Source organism: Perca fluviatilis, chromosome 24 (assembly GCF_010015445.1).
Source record: "Perca fluviatilis chromosome 24, GENO_Pfluv_1.0, whole genome shotgun sequence".
Taxonomy (NCBI): domain Eukaryota; kingdom Metazoa; phylum Chordata; class Actinopteri; order Perciformes; family Percidae; genus Perca; species Perca fluviatilis.
In genome coordinates, this window is record NC_053135.1 from 10662757 (window position 1) to 10686019 (window position 23263).

Sequence of the window (23263 nt, forward strand, 5' to 3'; positions counted from 1 at the left end):
CCGGCTGTGGACGGACCTCGGAGCAGCTTCGGCTGGGCCATTTCTGTCTCTGTCTGCAGCAGTAGGTAACGTTTTGTGTTTTCCCACCAACAGCCCCCTAAGAGAATGTAGAAAGTTGCTGACTTTTTTCGGATGTTTTCTTATATACACCTGATGGGCACCAAGTTTCCTTATATTATGCTGAAATAGCTCAATTGGGAGAGTGTCAGCCTAAAGCTCTGAAGGTTCCTGGTTCAACTCTGGGTGTTGGCAGCATTGGACCTGTCTTTTTGGGGACACATGGTTAGAAATGCTGTTCGGTTTGTCACTACATTCCCTATGATGTTCCGTTGGAACCAAAATGTTTTTCCATTGGTTGTTTGTTTACTAAATGGTGATGGACGCGGAGACACTGTCCACACGGGAGTTGCCACCTGATTGGCACCACATTTTGTACTTATGCGCCAAAGTAGCTCAGTTGGGAGCAAGTTAGACTGAATATCTGAAGGTCCCTGATTCAGTCCTGGATTTTCGCAGCATTGGACTGGTCTTTTGGCAACACATGGTTAGAAATGCTGGTCAGGTTTGTCACTTAATATTCTATGAAGTTCCGTTGGAACCCACATGTTTTACCGTTTGTTTTTTGTTGACTAAATGGATGAATGGACGGAGACACTGTCCACAGGGAGTTGACGAAGGAACGTTGTGGCAGTGGTTCTGCCCACTGTGGACGGACCTTGGAGCAGCTCGGCTGGGCCATTTCTGTCTCTGTCTGCAGCAGTAGGTAACGTTTTGTGTTTTCCCACCAACAGCCCCCTAAGAGAATGTAGAAAGTTGCTGACTTTTTTCGGGATGTTTTCTTATACACCTGATGGGCACCAAATTTCCTTATATTATGCTGAAATAGCTCAATTGGGAGAGTGTCAGACTAAAGCTCTGAAGGTTCCTGGTTCAACTCTGGGTTTTGGCAGCATTGGACCTGTCTTTTGGGGAAACATGGTTGGAAATGCTGGTCCAGTTTGTCACTACATTCCCTATGAGGTTCCGTTGGAACCAAAATGTTTTTCCATTGGTTGTTTGTTTACTAAATGGATGACTGGACGGAGACACTGTCCACAGGGAGTTGACGACTGAAAGTTGCGGCAGTGGTTCTCCTCGATGTGGAAGGACCTCGGAGCAGCTCTGCTGGGCCGTTTCTGTCTCTCTCTCTGCAGCAGCAGGTAACATTTTTTGTTATTCCCATGAACATGCCCCCAATGGTATGTGGAAAATTGCTGATTTCTGAAATGTCTGTCATTTTTTCGAGGTGTTTTGTTTTCCTCGTAACGACCACCACGTTCTGTGCTTTTTGCTGAAATAGCTCAGTTGGGAGAGCGTTAGACTGAAGATCTGAAGGTCGCTGGTTCAATCCTGGGTTTCAGCAGCATTGGACAATGGTTTTGGGGACACAAGGTTAGAAATGCTAGTCCAGTTTGTCACAAAATTTCCTATGAGGTTCCGTTGGAACCCAAATGTTTTACCATTAGTTGTTTGTTCACTAAATGGATGACTGGACGGAGACACTGTCCAGAGGGAGTTGCCACCTGATTGGCACCACATTTTGTACTTATGCGCCAAAGTAGCTCAGTTGGGAGCAAGTTAGACTGAATATCTGAGGGTCCCTGGTTCAGTCCTGGATTTTGGCAGCATTGGACTGGTCTTTTGGCAACACATGGTTAGAAATGCTGGTCAGGTTTGTCACTAAATTCCCTATGAAGTTCCGTTGGAACCCACGTTTTACCGTTTGTTTTTTGTTGACTAAATGGATGACTGGACGGAGACACTGTCCACAGGGAGTTGACGACGGAACATTGTGGCAGTGGTTCTGCCTGCTGTGGACGGACCTTGGAGCAGCTCGGCTGGGCCATTTCTGTCTCTGTCTGCCGCAGTAGGTAACGTTTTGAGTTTTCCCACCAACAGCCCCCTAAGAGAATGTAGAAAGTTGCTGACTTTTTTCGGGATGTTTTCTTATACACCTGATGCGCACCAAGTTTCCTTATATTATGCTGAAATAGCTCAATTGGGAGAGTGTCAGACTAAAGCTCTGAAGGTTCCTGGTTCAACTCTGGGTTTTGGCAGCATTGGACCTGTCTTTTGGGGACACATGGTTAGAAATGCTGGTCCGGTTTGTCACTACATTCCCTATGAGGTTCCGTTGGAACCAAAATGTTTTTCCATTGGTTGTTTGTTTACCAAATGGATGACTGGACGGAGACACTGTCCACAGGGAGTTGACGACGGAAAGTTGCGGCAGTGGTTCTCCTGGATGTGGAAGGACCTCGGAGCAGCTCTGCTGGGCCGTTTCTGTCTCTCTCTGCAGCAGCAGGTAACGTTTTGTGTTATTCCCGTGAACATGCCCCCAATGGTATGTGGACAATTGCTGATTTCTGAAATGTCTGTCATTTTATCGAGGTGTTTTGTTTTCCTCGTAACGGCCACCACGTTCTATGCTTTTTGCTGAAATATCTCAGTTGGGAGAGCGTTAGACTGAAGATCTGAAGGTCGCTGGTTCAATCCTGGGTTTCAGCAGCATCGGACAATGGCTTTGGGGACACAAGGTTAGAAATGCTAGTCCAGTTTGTCACAAAATTTCCTATGAGGTTCCGTTGGAACCCAAATGTTTTACCATTGGTTGTTTGTTTACTAAATGGATGACTGGACGGAGACACTGTCCACAAGGAGTTGATGACGGAACGTTGTGGCAGTGGTTCTGCCCGCTGTGGACGGACCTTGGAGCAGCTCGGCTGGGTCATTTCTGTCTCTGTCTGCAGCAGTAGGTAACGTTTTGTGTTTTCCCACCAACAGCCCCCTAAGAGAATGTAGAAAGTTGCTGACTTTTTTCGGGATGTTTTCTTATACACCTGATGGGCACCAAGTTTCCTTATATTATGCTGAAATAGCTCAATTGGGAGAGTGTCAGATTAAAGCTCTGAAGGTTCCTGGTTCAACTCTGGGGTTTGGCAGCATTGGACCTGTCTTTTGGGGAAACATGGTTAGAAATGCTGGTCCGGTTTGTCACTAAATTCCCTATGAGGTTCCGTTGGAAGCCATATGTTTTTTCCATTGGTTGTTTGTTTACTAAATGGATGACTGGACGGAGACACTGTCCACAGGGAGTTGACGACGGAAAGTTGCGGCAGTGGTTCTCCTCGATGTGGAAGGACCTCGGAGCAGCTCTGCTGGGCCGTTTCTGTCTCTCTCTGCAGCAGCAGGTAACGTTTTGTGTTATTTCATTTCACCTTCATTTAAAATGTACTTTAAGTAAAAGTTACTTAGTTACATTAAAAAAACTGTTTCCCATGTAGTGAAAATAGGACAAGGGGTCATAAATCCAAAAACTGTTTTTAATTAAAGAAAAATCTATACAAATGTATAAACATATATACAAATGTATACACATGTAATAACCACATAACACATTACACACATGACATTTAAGACCCTTAGAAAGGTATAATGTGCAATTTTAGTTCAGACCATCCCATAAAACATTTTAAACAATCAATTGAAAGTGAAAGTACCATACATTGTTAGTTCTGATGGCCATCCTTCTTTTCTTCACAAACATAAACAACAGTTATAATGCAAACCAAGGCCAAATCACATGTTTTGACTCCATAAATTGGTTAGACCCTAATGTTCACAGCCCAGACTAGCAGCTAGCTTCTAAACACCTAAGTAGCCCGTATGAGATGTGTATATATATTAGGGCTGTCAGCACTAACGCGTTAATCGTGACGTGATTAAGGGCCAAGCATAACGCCTTAATGTTTTTTTAATCGCATGCCGCCATTTATTAATTTATTTTCACTTCACTCGGCTTCACATCGTGCCTAACAGGCTATTATTTTGACCCTTTGCCGCACTTTGCCATACTTCCTTATAACACATCCTGCCGCTGCAGGAATAGCAATGCGTCTGAAACAGACGTTACAGGCAACAGAAACATCGCTGCACGTGACGCTAGTTAACACTACACTCGACAGCTGCTAACGTTAGCCTACCGCTAGCTAGTAGCTGGATTAAACAAGGTTACAATGCTGACAGCTAAAGCTAAACGGTGTAAAGTGTGTCTGTATTTCACTGTAGAGGATTCCGACACCAGAATGTAACAATCTGCAGCTGTTGTTGTCGGAAAAACACAGACGGTGCGTTCAATGAAACTGGTAACCTACTGCGTCGTGGTGCATTCAAAGTTATTGTTAAATGCCCTTTTCCCATCTGGTCATTGTTTTTGTCGTTCAACAGCTATTTACTATTGAAATAAGTTATTTTTATAGTTATTACATTATTATTAAATCATTTAATTTTGACCATGGCCTTAGCAATCAACAAGCCGTTCTTTAATGTCGCCAACTATTGTTTAGTATCCTTCTTTTTTTTTACTTTCTTAAAAAGTATTGGTTCAGGCGGTTTTAAAAGTACCGCTTTAGCACCGGTATCCAAACCAAACAATACCCAACCCTAATATTGACTCTAGATTCAAATGTGTGACTAGATTCACACATTTTTCTTTTGTTTACAGTAAATAAATAATAAACAAATACAAATCTTAAAATCAAGTTCATAAAGTCACTTTCTTTGCATTCATTTGATTCCCCATCAATATACACTGGTAAGAATTGCTTTCCATTGTTAATATGTACTTAAAAAAAATTCTGAAATGCAAAATAATAGAATTTAAATAATGTGATAAAACATGCGACAAATCACATCAACCAGGGTGATGATTAGGTTGTTGCTGCATACCTCTCTTTTTTTTGTGCTTAGTTTGCGGAGAACAGATCGCTGTTCTCCGCAAACTAAGCACACAGCTTTACCTTTGACTTCAGTAAATTATTTACTGAAGTCAAAGGTAAAGGGACGCAACTAACCAGTGTCAGAGAGGTATGCAGCAACAACCTAATCGTCACCCTGGTTGATGTGATTTGAGTGGTGAGTGGCTTTCCATCTTTGTCTGCACTACTTTCCCCAAAAAAAGGACACAGTGAATAGGTTGATCAACAGAACTTCAAACCATACTGGACATTTAGTTTTGTGTGGTCTATCTAATAGAACTCCTACCTGATGTCATCACTGGTCTCATCTCTACTTGATGCTATCGCCGACCTCATGTCTGTCTCATTCACTCCTCGCCTGTGTTCTTCTCCACTAAGACATATTGTCAAACAAACATGTAATAGATTTTTCATTAGTTTTTCCATATTAATAATATTAAGAAATGAATCTGTTGGTATCAAGTGGCTCCCCCTACACTTCCAACTAATGTTAGACCTAACTATTGCCTTCTTTCTTTCCTGAGCCACCATCCTCACACCTGAATGAAATGAACTCCAGCCTAAATTCAATTCTTAAATCAGCCTAGTGATGGCATCAGATAAGACAACTATTATGCAGTAAGGTTGCGCTGCTGTTGAAATTACATTAACATTTTGTATTTTAAATATATATATTTTTTTTATAAATATTTATTTATTTTTCTTCTTGTCATTTATTGTGCATGCTACCTTATATTTACCAATTGTTATTTTACCTTAATAAAATTGAGATATGTCATGCATGGGATTGGTACCATAGGGTTTAACCAAAATCTAAACGTAGCTATCAGCAACATTGGTTTGCATTAAGTTAGCAAACACTGTTAACATGAATACTTGCAAGCCTCCAAGTTTGGCAAATCTATGCATGATTCCATGTTACACCAGAGTTATTGCATTAGTTATGTGTTCCAGATTCTTGTCATTTATTGTACATGCTACCTTATATTTACCAGTTTTCAGCTTGGCAACCTCGGTTTTGCATATTCTAAGCTAGCTAGCCGTAAACCCCCATTTGGCTGCCACATTCCGAGTGTTAGCAAACGCTAGCTAGTCTGTTAACATGAATATTTGCCTGCCTCCAAGCACTTTAAATCCTACCTGTTGCCTTTCACCATCCACTTATTTAACTGCTGTCGCATCCCTTGACATGCCATCTCCTTTCCCCCTTTTCTTTGTATATTTTTAGCCCCTGACAGCTGTTCTGCTTTATGCATATTTTTCCATAGACGACAACTCACTACTCGTGACTGCTTGCTCGGCGCTCACGGCCCCCGGCCGCTCCCCCCTCCCTCTTCTATGTCAACATTCTATGAGGGAATCTTATGAGACAGGGCGCCTACTCTAGTCTGTTAGTCCTCTAAAATGTTATATAATAACATTGAGGAAATGCAGAAATGATTTAGAAACCCACAACAGCAGCTACATATAGAAAATACAAAAAAAATAATATATATATATATATATATATATTATATATATATATATATATAGAAAAGTTTGGACACACCTTTCTCATTCAATGTGTTTCTTTATTTTTATGTTTATTTTAATTGTTAGTTTCATGTACATTGAAGGCATCAAAAACTATGAATGAACACATATGGAATTATGTACTTAACAAAAGGGTGAAATAACTGAAAACATGTCTTATATTTTAGATATCCTCAAAGTAGCCACCCTTTGCTTTTTTGATAACTCTGCAAAACCCTTGGTGTTCTCTCAGTGAGCTTCATGAGGTAGTCACCTGAAATGGTTTTACCTTCACAGGTGTGCTTTGTCAGGGTTAATTAGTGGAATTTTTTCCCTTATTAATAAAAAAGCAAAGGGTGGCTACTTTGAAGAATCTAAAATATAAGACATGTTTTCAGTTATTTTTTGTTAAGTACATAATTCCATATGTGTTCATTCATAGTTTTGATGCCTTCAGTGAGAATCTACAATGTAAATAGTCATGAAAATAAAAAGGAAACGCATTGAATGAGAACGTGTGTCCAAACTTTTGGCCTGTACTGTATATATATATATATATATATTTTTTTTTAAATTTTATTTTTTTTTACCATCGCTTTGACGCCCCCCCATGGTGCTGCGCCCCTAGGGGCATATAACAATAACAATCTATATTAATTTCACACAAACCAAGAACTATTTCCAAAGTCCTATGATTATTCCCCTTGTTTCAGTTCTAAAATATCACAATATTATTCTGTAATGCATAACAATATTGTGTTATATAGTCCAACAACTTTGTTTCGTTGAAGATGGACCTAAAGCATTTTGATAGCAAACCCACACCACAAATACTTATCACTTGTCACTTCAATGAGTCACATGAGGCCATCAAACTGGATAAAGCTTGACAACAAATAACAATCAATCAATCCTGACAATCCTATTCTCAGACAGGATGGAGTCTTCCTTAGGGGAGGAAAACCCCAAAAAAAAAAAAAAACACTTTTGGTTCTGAAAGCACTTTGACTTATTGAAAAAATCTAATAAAAAAGTCCCTTAATGGCCTGACAAGTACTGTATTCATGACTAATATGTCTAATAGGCCTTCTAAAATGGATGTAGGTTATATTAAATTTTTTAAATTGTAATTAAAAAAAGCATGAACATGTTTTAGTTAGTAGGCCCTAAGTGACATTTTAGATGGCGATTGCCCCTTATAATACTTTAGATATTGCTTCACTTGCTCTTCATGTCCTGTAGAGGACAGTATTCCCTTACTAATACTACTCAAGGCCTCTACTTCAGTGATGGTGAATAGGACCAACATAACATTACATCTATTCTTTTAACATGATGACCATATTGCAAGAATCCATCTTCTTTTAAACTGGCTACTAGTCATTTTTCTCCCTGCCACTGCATTATGACCACCATCACCACCCACCCACCCACCCAATCCTTCCTCCTTCTTGCATCCCCTCATTTGATTGACACCATTCTGCTGCAACGATTTAGTGAGGAGTTCACCACTTCACTGGCGGCGTCACTGGCAGGTGTTTTTTAGGTTTCATCTGCTGACAGTAGCTCTGGGTTTTCGATCTTTCCTACAGTGAGAGTTCTTTGCTAGACGCAGTAATGCAATGTTACACAAGCTTCAATTCATTGTTGACTCAACTGCTTTGTTTTCTCACTTTTTTTGACTAATATACGCTGGCTGAAATGGATTACATGGTCTGTTGAAAGAATGTGATTATTATTCACATGTACATTTATGTAAACTACCAACTTTACTTTCCATAGTCTTTGGGTAGTTTAATATATAACAATTCATCATATTTTTACAAGATGATCATGTTGTCTCTGTAAAGTCTGAACCTGCAAAGTAACTATGAACTGCAGCTGTCATTTACATGTAGTGGAGGACAAAGTACACATTGAAGAAAAGGCATATTTACTTTACCACCACTGGGACCGTTGGGGGGAATCCTGATGCAGCCCTAGGGCAGCCGAGTGTGAAAAAAGTAGCTCAGGATTTTCAGTTTGGAAATAAATGAAGTGTTTTTCTATCCAATTTGTTGCGCTTGAATGACTCCTGAAGGCTTGAAGCGACGAGGTTACTACGAGTTAATTAACAGATCCAATTGCCAAGTGCACATGGAGCTTTTATAAGTTATGAAAGGATATAGAACAGTGTGTGTTAAATGTAATGACAGTGGGAACAAAAGCCGCAAACAGATTACCTGTAACAAACAGCATGCTGGGATGCTTTGAGATAAGATTAAATATACTTAATTGTCCCCTTAGGGAAACTTACCTGGAGCTCAGCATCACTGCATCACAGAGCACAGCAGCATCCTTACAACAATACATTTTTACAACTGGTACTGGTTTTGGTTTTCTATTTACAGGTGTGGGGAAATGAACTCTTTCAGGACTTTATAAGCCTGTGCAAGATGCCACAAACAGGAGCAATTAGACACAGAGCATCTATTGATTGAAGGGGGTGCATTCTCTTTAAAGTCTATCCATTCATCCATCCATCCATTATATATACCAGCCTTCCCAGCTCACATTGATGAGAGATGGCTACATCTGATAGGTCTCCAGTCATTCAGGGGGCTGTAAGAAAAAGCGCATGTGAACACATTTCACATGTTTATCACGTTTTTTTTTTCTCCGTCATTTCACATATGGAATATAATATATGAATGAATTAATGAATTCATCACAATATTCATTATAATAATTCCACAGAGACATGTTTTACTTATCGTTTGTCCGTCCTGACCCAATTATTAATTTTGCAGCTTCAAGTGTGAAACATGGCAGACAGAGCTGGAGACAAGATACCACTTTCATTTAAATAGGCATTCATGACAACATGAAAGGATGAGAGGTGAGAGACAGAGAGAGAGAGAGAGAGAGAGAGAGAGAGAGAGAGAGAGATTGGTGCACTGGTAGAGGAAAGAGAAAAGAGAGAGGGAAGGGGGAGAGGGGGATTGCAATGCAGTTCACCCGTGCGTAAATGTGACCATCCTCGCCGTGGTCCCTCCATCCCTCTGTCCTCTTCCCCTCCAGCCTCCAGCGGCTTCTCTCTACTCCTCTTAACCGGGATCACCTGCTCGGTGGTCGGTGGTCAGTTTTGGACCGTGGAGTCCCGGGTGTCTCGGCTCGGCGCCCTCCTCCAGGGGTTAGGAGGAGCGCCGGGGACCTCGTCCAGGTTCCTGCCGGGTTTCGTGGCCACCGCCGGCGAGAGCCAAGGCTCTGATCGGCGGGAGAGACGCGGCTCGGGCTCGACCCGCTCTCGGATGCCAGTGATGCGGGGTCTGATCGCGCCACAAAACACCTTCTTGGATACCATAGCCACTCGTTTCGATGGGACCCGTGAGTACTTTTGAATAATCCCTTATTATGGTGCGCAATGGATTTCAGCAGCAGTTTTTGTTGATGTGAATTGTTCACTCAGAACAATGTTTAAAATACAAACTCCTCCAAAGTGCTTAAAGAGGGTTAAGGACACTTGAAGTCATGTTGATACTCTGACTGATAAATTAATTTATGATAAATGAAAGCACAGACTAATGTTTAACATATTAAAAATGTATGAGGCAAACGCCACACGAGCATCCAGATCAAGATGAATGAATCACGGGTCCTTACAGATCGGATGCAGAAAATGATAGACATAATAGTGTGGACAAAAATGCAGATGGTGTGAAGTCAGACGGATTTGATTTGACATTAAATGAAGTGATTATTTACCCTTAATCTAAATATTTGAACCTTTAAACCATTTAAATGTGAAAAAAAAATCTCCAAAAACTAGGCCTATAATATTTAATGCTATGAGTTAGTGTATTAATTACCATTCAAAGGCATTGTTTTGAGTTGCAACTGAGGAATCAATACAAAAAGTGCACAAGTGTCTTGTCTTGGCCGGATGAACCTGCAGGGGGGCCCACATTTGCTGCGTGGCCCCTGTGGTTTCCGAGGGGTTTCCCAAGCATATTTTAAATTAAATTAGCACAAACTAGTTAAAACACCAGAACAGTTGCTTGAAAATCCAGCCTTCAAAAAAAAAAAAAAAGTGTTTAAATGTAAACTAGGCTATATGAATACATCAGCTACCAAAGATAAACATTCATAAAGTAAAAGTGGCACCTGAACTACTTTACAAAATATCTGACGTTCAGCTGTGTAACGAAAACCATAACAATAACACATATTCCTGCATAATTGCGTGTGCAGCACTGTGACAGTTTGACAGACTCTTATCCAGCCTACATGTATACTGTAATTATTATTCACCTGTTTTCACACACAATTCATTGCAAAACCTTACGCACCAGTCTGTGAATTGAGCCCATGTAAACCTACACAGAAAGCGCTGTCAGCCAATATGCAAACTGCAGTTATTATAGCTTAACGCGGTTGCATAACACAGTCCCGAAGGCACAAACTAACAGGCAGGACTGAGCAACAGACAGAATGTGTGGATGAAGGAAATATGAGGAATCAGAGTGGGATCTGTCTCCTTTCTGAAACAGAGCTGCGTTGCTCTGTCACCTACAGTGGCATCTGTAGGTATTTGATGTGTCCTGTGGGTCCCCCGAAGACAATGTTTCGTGAGATAGCTTTAATTCAATTAGAATTTTTCATTTGTTGTCAACAGTGATCAGCTGTACTCTAATCTGAAAGTTGCATATATATATTTTTATTTATGGTGGTCATATATATTGGTCAGCCCCACACTAACATGAACATTTCCCTCCCAAAGACGTGATCTTATTTAGAGAAACAGTTCCTGTGCTCCATAATTTTCCTTCTATACTCTTGCTTTATGTTCTTATTTTCCTTACTAATATATATATATATATATATATATATATATATATATATATATATATATATATATATATGTACACATATATACATATGAACACTGCAACCTTGCACACAGCATGGAAGCAGAAAACATTGCACATCCAGGTGCAAAAGATACACCGCTGCGTCCCTCATATTTGAATGATATTTAAAGTGCAGTGATAGTGTAATCCTGTGCTGTGGTCATAAGAACATACTTCATTTTGTAGTTATATTCAAATTAGTATACAGTATATGCTATTCTCCATGACCACAAAATATCCACATACTGTACTTGAAAAATAGCAACAGAAAAATGTCCACTAAGATGGCAACAAATAGTAATGGATGCATGGCGGCGATTGTACAGGTTTTTGTAAATCAGCATTATGATTTCACTCTGCAGCTTCTGTGTCGACTGAAATGACATTTGCAAACAGATGAGTCACTGGCTATTGACTGGTTACGGCAAAAGACAACAGAAGAAGCCCCCCCCCCCCTCCTAGAAGTCAGCTAACATTAAACACAATGTCATGCTAAACATCTCAACATCCCGAAAGCACAAACTAACAGGCAGGACTGAGCAACAGACAGAATGTGTGGATGAAGGAAATATGAGGAATCAGAGTGGGATCTGTCTCCTTTCTGAAACAGAGCTGCGTGCTCTGTCACCTACAGTGGCATCTGTAGGTATTTGATGTGTCCTGTGGGTCCCCCAAAGACAATGTTTCGTGAGATAGCTTTAATTCAATTAGAATTTTTCATTCGTTGTCAACAGTGATCAGCTCAACTCTAATCTGAAAGCGGACCAGATTGCACTTCCCTGCATCTGATCTGAAGCCATGGCAGCTTCGGTGTGCAGGCCGGCTGCAGGAGATCCATTAGACACAGGACTCTCTTGGTTGAGCAGGGATTAAAGACTTGAGGAGTTTTTCTCCTTTTGCTTCACAAGGTAATAGTCACCACAACCTGAGAACTGCCCAGAAAATAATGATTAACATAGCCAACAAAAAAACTTCTGTTTAAAATACTGTCCGCTCCTTGGCTTTGCCTTCATATTCTGTCCATGAAAATCACAAACACGACTTTGACTTTCTACTGAGAATGGCTGGTCATGCTGGGATCAGATGTCACAGAGTATTGCAGCCCCCACACTCTATATTCCCGGTGCACCCATTCCCAGAGGGACACGGTGCACAAAGCACATATGGCTAACTCCCACAGGCCCTCCAGTGTGTGTCCTTGCAAGCGTTGCCACCGTTTCACAACCAGGATTGAGTACACATTGCCCCTCGTGAATCTGATGTTTGACAATCAGTCGGCTCCTCCTTTCCAGCAGCTCACCAACAGAGGCCACTATCAATTTCTTCCTCTTGCTCACAGATCACAGCAGTTTTAGATCTTAATGAACCCTGATTACACATACGCACATCCTGTAATACACTCATGTCTGTTTGTCTAAAAGGATAATTTAATCTGAAACCAAAAGACAGCGAAAGGATGGAACTTTTGCTGGTTAAGGAGAGATGAATGCCCAGCACGTCCTCATGCTTGGTGTGAGAAAATAAAGTCTGGATGCTCATGTTGTGAGCTCTTCATTCATGATCGCACTCTTGTGGTGAAAAAAAACACAGCGGGGAAATTTTAATGAGGAGCTTTTCCAACCACATGACTGTATAGCTGGTAGTTGATATGAGATTAAAAAAAAAAATAAAAAGACTAAAACACAGCATGCAAAATGGACCTGGGAAAGATTTGTGATGCTGTTAAATCATCATCACACTAATGACTCAAAACAATAGCAGGAAAAACAAGTGCAAGTTGAGAAATGCCAAGTCCGAAGCACCGAGGGCGGCACTTTGAGTCTCACTGTGACCAAACCGTTGTTTTTGATTTGTCATTGTGTACACTTAATAACAGAATACCGATACTGAGCATGTTCGTTGTGACTGAAAGCGAGTTCTCAAGTACTAAAAACCAGCCGAGCAGAAAAGGATTTTCAGGACTGATGCTGGGATTTTCCATCTTTGCCATACAACATTAATGCAGCACAATAACCAGGGAGACTCCAGGGAAATCTCTCTAGTTCCCCCCCATTTTTTTTTCCTGACATTGCGGTAGAAAGCTTCAGTTAGAGATCATTTTAAACCCAGAGATATCTCAATGCACGACATACATATTTATAGGAAGAGATTTTAATTAATCACTTCGGGATGGCAGTGTTGGCCCAGAAGATAGATGAAGCCTAGCTATGGCTGCAACTAAGGGGCTTATATGCAGATACAGAAGATGCACAAATGAATGCCAGTTTAATGCATATCAAGACTTGTAAGTATTTGTTAGTACAGTAGTTTTGATTGGGCCATACATCTTCTCTAGTAAGAAAAAAAAAAAAAAAAGTCTACAGAAGTGAGCGAAAATGAGACAGGGGAGTGACTTCAGAGTGACAGCTTTTTGTGTGTGTCTTGTCAGAAGAGTTCTGGCACAAAGCTGTGGGCTATAAGTTTTGAAGATAATGCAGAGTGAAAATGTGTTTTTAGTCCAGGTTTAGGAAACACATAAGCGAGCTGGTTTAACAAATAACCCTGAACGCAGGAATCATCCAGCCATTAGTGTTCATCTCCCCCACACTCTTACTTTGAAATGTCATGTTTTTTTCTCAGCCATCCTCTATTTATGTGATGTTATAAATGGATCATAGATGACTAGTATTGAATAAATAAATCATTTTTAAGAAATAAATATTTGAGCTTGTTAGCATACTTACATTAACATAACAACATACCCCAGAGGACTATTTTCATGCATTACAAGTGCAGAATGCTGCTGTGCACACCGTTTTCAATATATGGTATTTTGATATTTGGAACCCTGTGTCTTTAGTGCCATAAACAAACATGTTTGGCATGTGTGTGTGTGTGTGTGTGTGTGTGTTTGGCTTACACTGTGTGCACGGTGGTGAATGTACAGTATTGTGGCGGGCTGTCGCTGTCAGTGTAATCAGCACCAGGGTTTATGGGGGTTCCCTAAGCTGCTCAGGGGCTGAGTCTGAGTGGTTTTGTAGTTTCAGCTCACATGTTATTACACCTAGATTGTAGTGTGGATGTGACAGGCCTGCCTTGCGCCTGGGGAATGTGCAGAAAATGAGTACAAGTAAGGCATAAAGCAAGAGTATAGAAGGAAAATTATGGAGCACAGGAACTGTTTCTCTAAACAAGATCACATCTTTGGGAGGGAAATGTTCATATTTCCCTCCCATATATATATATATATATATATATATATATATATATATATATATATATATATATATATATATATATATATATATACTGTACAAAAACTGCAACCTTGCACACAGTGTGGAAGCAGAAAACATTGCACAGCCAGGTGCAAAAGATACACCGCTGCGTCCCTCATATTTTAATATTTAAAGTGCAGTAATGATGTAATCCTGTGCTGTGGTCATAAGAACATACTTCATTTTGTAGTTATATTCTTATTAGTATGCTATTCTCCATGACCACATACTGTGCTTGAAAAATAGCAATAGAAAAATGTCCACTAAGATGGCAACAAATAGTAATGGATGCATGGCGGCGATTGTACAGGTTTTTGTAAATCAGCATTATGATTTCACTCTGCAGCTTCTGTGTCGACTGAAATGACATTTGCAAACAGATGAGTCACTGGCTATTGACTGGTTACGGCAAAAGACAACAGAAGAAGCTCCCCCTTCTAGAAGTCAGCTAACATTAAACACAAAGTCATGCTGAACAGTGAAGTGAAACAGTCATATGCTCTTTCAACATGACAATGTCCCCGTGCACAAAGCCAGGTCCGTAAAGAAATGATGTGGAAGAACTTCACTGGCCCGAGCAGTGATCTGACCTCAACCCCATCCAACACAATCATGTGGCTGGTCGAAAGCAAATACCTTACAGCAAGGTTCCAACATGTTTTAGAAAGCTTTCATCGAAGAGTGAAGGCAGCATATTAATGCCCATGGTCTCGGAAGAACATCTTCAACAATGGCATCTGAGATTGGTTCCTTTTCTTCTGAAAGCTTCAATGTAAGAGCGGCAGCAAAAGCATACCTAATGAACTACCATCCACACAGTGTGCTCACTGCTCTTTATTATTAATATATTCCTATGTTGTAGCAGGTATTCATCTCAAAAGTGCACCCAGTTTTGTTTTTTTTTCCTTTTTACTGGGAGAAGGGATTCATGAAATCCTATTATATCCTGTCACACTCTTCAAAATCGCCGCCTGCATTATTCTTACGTTCAGAACCGTGCAGCCTCCCTCCCCTGCTGCCACACACAGTCGACACCGCTGCTGCTGCTGTCACCACAAATCCATCTGGCTGTATGTATGAGTAACACGGCCTCACACGTGTTGCAGCTCTAGTCCCACAGTGCTCTGTTGTTGTTCTCATGGTTCTTGTTCTCATAAGCAGCAAAAAGTAGCTGCAAAAGAATTTCGACATATATATGTCACTGTGAACATATGACACTTTAATGGAGCCACACAATAATCCTTTAAAGGGGATTTTTTTTTTCTCCAGCAAAATAATGCAAAAATAGCTAGTTCACTTTTTTGTTAAGAGTTTTTTTTTTTTTTAAGATATTTGCCGGTTAAATATGAAGCTACAGCTAGGAGATGGCTAGTTTAGCTTAGCACAAAGACTGTACCCTTACTGCAAATGTGCAAATTAGCTAACTGTTAGCTGCTAAACTCCACCCACTGATGTTTACCTTGACCAGTGAGATTACTTCTGCCTTCAATTGCAATCTGAATGTGTATACATCTGAAGTTCCTCCTCAGCTTTAATGCCAATGTATCACTTTAAAGGTCCCATGGCATGAAAATTTCACTTTATGAGGTTTTTTAACATTAATATGAGTTCCCCCAGCCTGCCTATGGTCCCCCAGTGGCTAGAAATGGCGATAGGTGTAAACCGAGCCCTGGGTATCCTGCTCTGCCTTTGAGAAAATGAAAGCTCAGATGAGCCGTTTTGGAATCTGCTTGTTATGAGGTCATAAGGAGCAAGGTTACCTCCCCTTTCTCTGCTTTGCCCACCCAGAGAATTTGGCCCTCCCATGAGAGAGAGACATCATGGCTTTCAAACGAGAAAAGTGGCAGTTGGTCAAGGCCACACCCGCACCATCCACCTTGCCCCCCCCTCTCTCCTCCTCAATAGCTACAGACACAGAAATTGCACATCCTAAGGAAAGCTCATTGTAGGACTGGCTCTAGTGGCTGTAATTCTGCACCAAAGCTGAATTTCGGGAAAGAGACTTCAGATACAGTATTAGGGGACCACTAAGGCCTATATAAAAGCATCCAAAGAGCACCATGTCATAGGACCTTTAAACACAACGGATGTTGCAGGACATACTTCTGTCAGTTGTATCGCTGTGATCCGTAGCTTGTTTGTTCTTCTTGTCTGTGTGGTGCTTTGATGAGGTCCGGCAGGGGCGTTTACACCGAACACGCTTTATTATTACATAAATTACAACAGTTCATTGTCCCTGGTTCATCGTCATGCTATCTCACTTTCTCTGTGTCTCAGTTAATGCATCTCTGACTGTCTATCTCGCTCATTCAATCATGTACTCGCCTGTTTTCTCTCTCTCTCTCTCTCGTCCTTTATTGCTCACATTCTGCAAACCGAGTGCTCCGGTCTCGCAGACTCATTTATGTATGGACTTTAATCATCTCAGTGGAATGAATGTCTTGGCTGTGTGAGTCCCTTGTCATACCTTATTGAGTTTCATAATGAATAATTCAAGATAGTCCCCGTAACTCAGACGGTCAAACCATTTGTCAGAGCTCCTGCTTATATCACATTCTGGCAAGCTAACAGACAGCTTACATGCATGCTTTTACTTTTGCTGCACAGACCAACTACTCCACAGGAATCATTTAACATCATCTTATATTGGGGGGGATGTAGTTATTGAGATATAAGAAAGAATGTAGTTTTTTATTTACTTACGCTAGTCATCAGGAAAAAGTATAGTCACAAAAAAGGGGTGGTCCTTAAGCTTGGTGATGTGATGTGAAGTTAACAAAACCTATTCAAAAAGTAAGTAGGAAATGAACACAGGGCAGTTCGGTGCTTTGAGGTTCCTGGCAGATACTGTATATCACAATTATAGGTTACATGAGCACTCATGAGAGGGTGATATTGATTGCGATAGGCAAGATCCCAATTTCCCACTGGTTTTAATCTGTCTTGCAAAGTTAATTCCTCAAATTATGTTAACTATTGCCCGAGGCTGTGAACACGCAGAAATTACTTTCACAATCTGGGATGATTGAGCTTTACAGAAGTGGGAAGTCAAATGTTAATAGAAGATGGAAATATTGTGGAGGGCTTAGAGGTAGAGAGAGGTGGGGAAGACGCCTGGGAAAGAAAAGATTATTTGAAGAGAACAATAGCAGAAGATGAGAAAGAGAAGATGAAGTGACTATCATTGAAAAGCAGCAAGCATGTGAAATTCTCCCTGAGGAGATGCTCTTCAAAGTGAGCAGAATTACTCCGAAGCCTTTCGATGTGCAGAGAACATCAAACGAGAATTAAGTGTAGTGGGGAAATAAAAAAAAAAAAAAAAAAAAAAAAAAAGAGAGCCATGCATGACATTTTAATTGTGTTTTCTTTGAATTAGGATGACATCTTATTGAATTTGTAGGTGATGACCTAGGTCAGCTCACAACTGCAATATAATCACCCGGCTGGCTTAATAATATGAACTATAAATAAGAATTATGATTAAATCTCTTTCTTTCCACCAATCACAGTGATAGCTCAGCATGTAGGCCTATGTGGGGTTTTAGTAATTGATGAGGTGGGTGTACTAGATGAGAAGGTTATCAAGGAGGAAGTGGGTCTTGTATACATTCCAATGGCTTTTTTTCTAGGAAAAAACAAAAACAAAAAATGTATACCCTGTAAACCAGCATAAACCTCCCACTACACCAACAGCCATTGGCTGAAAAGCCCAGAGGAAAAAAGTAATGCAAGTACCCAATTCAATATACTTATTGCAGTTAGCAAATGGTAATTTATTAGATTTTTTATTTTATGAAGATTTATTTTTGGTTGGTTGCCTTATTTAGAAAGAAAAAGGGTGCCTTAATTTGCGTAGATCAAGAACTACATAAATGTGGATTGGAGTGGGATAGCTGATGTAAAACGGTGAGGCGATGTATCGTTTGCTTGTCAGTGTTCAGTTGCACTTGAATCTAGCGCCAACATTTAAATCTAATACTTTGGTTTATGGCCAAATACCTGTAGTACTAACGTATTTAATTCCCGTTAGCCTTAGTTATACCTTTTTTGCTGATAATGTTAGCATGCCAACACACCAAACTAACAGAGAAAGCGGTAAACATATTTAGAATGAGGACATACGTCACGATTTGGGAGGTGTCTGAGCCTGCCCGTCCACCATTTTGGGATCCTATGCTATCAGTTGCCAGGGGCAACAGTGTCAGAGCGACAGACACTGAGCTGGAAATACTGCTCAAGGAATTATCATTAAGGTGTTTTGTTCTCGTAATACATCCATGGTTTAAACAGAAATGAGAAAATTAAGAAGGCAGCAAAAGAAAAGGGCCCTTACAGGGACAAACTGATAGGAACAACAATCTCTGAAACTGGTCCAGTATATTAAAGTGATGGTCCGGAGTAATTTACCCCAGGGTCCTTTGCACCATGACCTCAAGCCAAACACCCCCCCAGAAGCTTTTTTCACCTGGGTCTAACATTAGGAGAGTTAGCCTAGAGTAGCGTTAGCCGCTGAATAGCTTAGCGCAGGGGCTAATGGACCCACGTTTGTATCTCGTAAATGACCCCACTAATAATGCCCGAAATGATACCAAAGGTCTACACTAGTACAAATAGGTTATGCACTCATAAAACGATGGATTAGAAAGTTTGTGAGTACACCAGAAGTTTATGAACACTTGCCTGCTCTCTTCTGCTTTCTGTTGCTGCTGCTACCTGCAGTTAGACAGTGCTTAGGGCCGTCTACAAATTACTACACCGAAAAGAGATACAACAAAAATATGTATTAATTTAATGATTAAATAAGGTAATGTCTCCAAACTTACCTCAAGTATTACTTGTCTCCTGCTAGTTATATTACAGCACTTACTTTAAAAAATAAGTTATATTAAAAAATATTTTTGTTGAATCTCTTTTCGGTGTTGTAATTTGTAGACGTCCCTAAGCACTCGTCTCACAGCAGCAACAGCAGAGAGCAGAAGCCAGCAGGCAAGTGTTATTTACATAAACTTCTGGTGTACTTACAAACTTTCCAATCCATCGTTTTATTAGTGCATAACCTATATATATATACACACACTAGTGTAGACCTTTGGTATCATTTCGGGCATTATTAGTGGGGTCATTTAAGAGATACAAACGTGGGTCCATTAGCCCCGCGCTAAGCTATTCAGCGGCTAACGCTACTCTACGCTAACTCGCCCAATGTTAGACCCAGGTGAAAAAAGCTTCTGGGAGGGGTGTTTGGCTCGAGGTCATGGTGCAAAGGACCCTAGGGTAAATTACTCCGAACCATCACTTTAATCATTGTCCACTAAAAGTTCAGTTTTTGCCGCTGACAGACTCAGATTATTCTAAGTGTCTGACAACATTATGAAAGGATCCCTACAGAGATAGACATTTTAGTTAAAGAGTAAGATCCTTTCAGTTTAACATGAAACACCCCCGAAATCACCATCACCAAACTCCATGTAAATAATCAGTACTTTTATCATCGTAAAACACACTTCAAAGTGGACAGAAACTAAAACTATCATAAGCTGTCTTGGTTCATCTTTCCACTGTTCCAACAATCACCACTCTGGTTTGGTTGAAATAAACCCTTAATTCATCTTACTCTTTAACTAAAAAGGTCTGTCTGTAGGGATCCTTTCCAGTCAGTGTGGTGTCTGTGCTGGACCAGAGAAAAAGGTCCTTTCTTCTAATTGCAGCCACCCAAGAAATCCGACGTCTCCTTGTCACATCAGAGACGTGCTCTCCTTCATGCTTTTTCCATGTAGGGAAACGAAAAAACTTTAACACATGGTTCCTATGGTTTCCACAACAATTGTGTGAGACACTGGAGCATTTTTTACAAAACTGTTTTCCAGGCATTTAAAAATCGTGAGGAACCTCCTCTGCTAACAACACCATTGACATATATATAAAATGGACCAATAGACCCAGTTGCTCTGGATAGAGACCAGTGAAGGCTATTAAAAGCACTTTTCCGGTAATCTCTTGCTTTACTGCGCAGCCTCCAACTGAGAGAGACAACGTAGATGTGACGTGAGCAACCTGTCTGAAAGTTGTAAGTCATCTGGTAGCTGTGCCAAGAGAAATCTCAATCATTCCCAATCTTACAGAGACAGAGAGCGTAGGTATATGTAAGGAGATAACATAGGCACAGGCTAATTATTGCTAACTAACATGCTAGTTAACATTAGTAATTAAACCTAAACAGCTAACGTAATTCCAAACTGCCTGCGAGCTTCTCCTGTACTCTACAGTAATTCCTCTACTGTGCGACAGTAAGTCACTTGGTTATGACACAACTGTTAGCCTATTTTTACAAAAACGTCTGCTACGAAGCCATAACGTGAGGTACAAGGTAATGGAGCCTTTTATATGTTGTCGTGTTTCTTTAGAAACAAACAATGGACAAATAGAGTAAATGCTTCAGATGTAAAGTTATTCACAGTCAAGTGACGTAAAAAAGAAATGGCCGTCAGTGGAATGCCAACGGGAGGTGATACCTTTGTAGCAACAGAATGGCGCCATCGGAGGTTCGAGTTCTGAAGCTAAGCTTACCCCCTTGACCAACACAAACAATGAACGCTTCTGGCGGGTATCCTCCCAAAATGGTGGAAGGGGGCGGGGCGCTGTGTAGTGACATCATCTTCACATCCTGCTAATTGAAAGTCCATAGCATTGTCATTGTGAGCATGCTGACATTAGCATTTAGCTATTTTAGCATGCAAGACTGGTAGTCTAACAAGCTGCTAGCATGGCTGTACTCTTGTTTTCAACTCAGAGTTTCACTCATCTGAATTTTAACAGCTGGTCAATAAAATGACAGTTTGCAGGGGTTTTAGTGAGTAAACTGACCCAACACTAGTGACAAAAATATTTTAAGGTTCTGAAAAGTTAAAGTGACGATGTTGTGCACATTCATGTAGTTGCTGGTGCAGGACAAAAAAGTGAATGTTGAAAGAAGGTAAACTTCCTCAGGATGGAAGGCCAAATTGTTGGCCAAAACGTGTGCCTTATTTGCACTATTAAAGTATTTTTCCAGAGCATTAAGCTGTGCGGACTTTACCTTCTTTGAAGGTTCTAAAAATGTGAACCAACATTTGGTCCCAGAAGAAGATTTTAGTTGTTGATTTGAACTACTCTCTAGTGATGAAATGGAGGTTTGAGAGGGATGGGTCGGTGGCTGGCTTGAGACCAGTGGAGGTGTCGGTGAGAACAGTTCAGTCCAGTCAAATTTAATTCCACAGTTTCCTTTATTCCAAGTAATATCAAGGAAACGGGTATGGGTGTGTGGTTTCTGAGGGGGAAAGGATATGGGATATAGTTAGCTTCACAGTGCCACAATTAATTTGGATAACAAACAATACATGCATTATCTGCTCTGTTATTAAATTAACAATGAATATAACTAATCAAATGCACATTTCTTACACAGGTAACTTAAATGAGCAATGTAAACCTATTTCAACTGTTCAATATAACAGCACCTTTAAACGGCACACAAACAGAAAAGAATGCAAGATTGCCACTCGCCTTACATTAGCGCTTTTCATTTCATCATAGTAAAAACGTATGAAACTTACATAGCTCAATAACGCACACAAGGCAGGAGACACAGCATTTCCAGCAGAAAGGATTCCTCCATGTGGTTTGAACTAAAGGGAAGGGACTGTGTGCACAGGTGCTGTCTAATAAAGTCTGTGGCTGATTGAGGCTAATTAGTTGAAGGTGTGGTGAACTAGATGGGGAACTGAGTGGCAAAGAAAAGGGGGCGTGGCAACCGCAGGACAGAGCTGAAATCTTCCAAACAAGTGACATTAAATTTAGCAAATGAAGAGACGCCATTTAAAATTTCTGCTTGATTTGATTTGTTATGTGTTCATGTTTCTCGAGACCCTTCTAAAACACCGTCAAGGATCTCTTGAGCTCCCACTTTGATTGAAGTAATGGATGCTTGTGCACGGACTGCTCGCCATCTTTCCTAATTGTGCTTTATCCCTACTCTGTGTCTCCGTTCCCTTGTTGTCCCTGTTACCTTCCCATGTTTCCTCCAACCAGACAGTAACTTTGTCCTGGGGAACGCCCAAGTCCAGTCCCTCTATCCCATAGTCTACTGCTCCGATGGCTTCTGCGAACTGACCGGCTTCGCCCGCGGTGAGCTGATGCAGAAGAGCTGCATGTGTCACTTCCTGTATGGTAGCGAGACCAGCGACCCCCTCACCTCACAGATGCAGAAAGCTCTGGATGAACAACGGGAGTTCAAGACTGAGATCATTCTGTACAAGAAGAGTGGTAAGCCAGCGGATGGCCGGAGGATATTGTCAAGTTTAATCATGTTGGATACTGGCAGTGTCAGTCAAAAATATATTATAATTGAGGCTGTAAAATTCCAATTTCTTGTCTGTGAACAGGCTCCAAGTTCCGGTGTCTGCTGGACATCGTGCCCATAAAGAACGAGAAGAGTGAAGTGGTTATGTTCCTGGTCTCACATAAGGATGTCACAGAAAATAAGGACGTGGACCATGACAATGAATCTGACATTGGTAAGAGACAGCATGAAAAAGAAAGTGAGGCATTTTACAATTACCACTATAATTCACATGAAATTATCCAATAGAGGGTTGCAGCTGGGGCACGAATCTATCAGCAGACTTTTTTTGTCAATTCAATTAAATTTTATTTTATTCATAGTATCAAATCATAACAAGGGTTATCTCAAGACACCGTACAGATAGAGTAGGTCTAGACCACACTCTATAATTTACAAGGACCCAACAATTTTAGTAAATCCCCCAGGAGC

The 23263-nt window shown here is 40.6% G+C and overlaps 1 protein-coding gene and 2 non-coding genes across 4 annotated transcripts in view; all 3 read left to right on the forward strand.

Annotated features, from left to right (window-relative positions):
* The first annotated feature begins 876 nt into the window (after nt 1-876).
* Nucleotides 877-949, forward strand: trnaf-aaa. The gene has a single exon. It is a non-coding gene; the product is annotated as a tRNA-Phe (tRNA).
* A 1074-nt stretch (nt 950-2023) lies between these two features.
* On the forward strand, nt 2024-2096 carry trnaf-aaa. Its single transcript has one exon. It is a non-coding gene; the product is annotated as a tRNA-Phe (tRNA).
* A 7142-nt stretch (nt 2097-9238) lies between these two features.
* The window catches only part of LOC120554093 (potassium voltage-gated channel subfamily H member 8-like), a 37435-nt gene continuing 23410 nt past the window's right edge, over nt 9239-23263 (forward strand). The window contains exons 1-3 of one of the 2 annotated variants that reach the window (XM_039792704.1): nt 9239-9674; nt 22522-22755; nt 22875-23006. In XM_039792704.1, coding sequence (XP_039648638.1) covers nt 9599-9674; nt 22522-22755; nt 22875-23006 — 442 coding nt within the window. In that variant the 5' untranslated portion in view covers nt 9239-9598. The remainder of the gene's footprint in view (nt 9675-22521; nt 22756-22874; nt 23007-23263) is intronic. The other variant, XM_039792703.1, reaches the window with a different exon arrangement.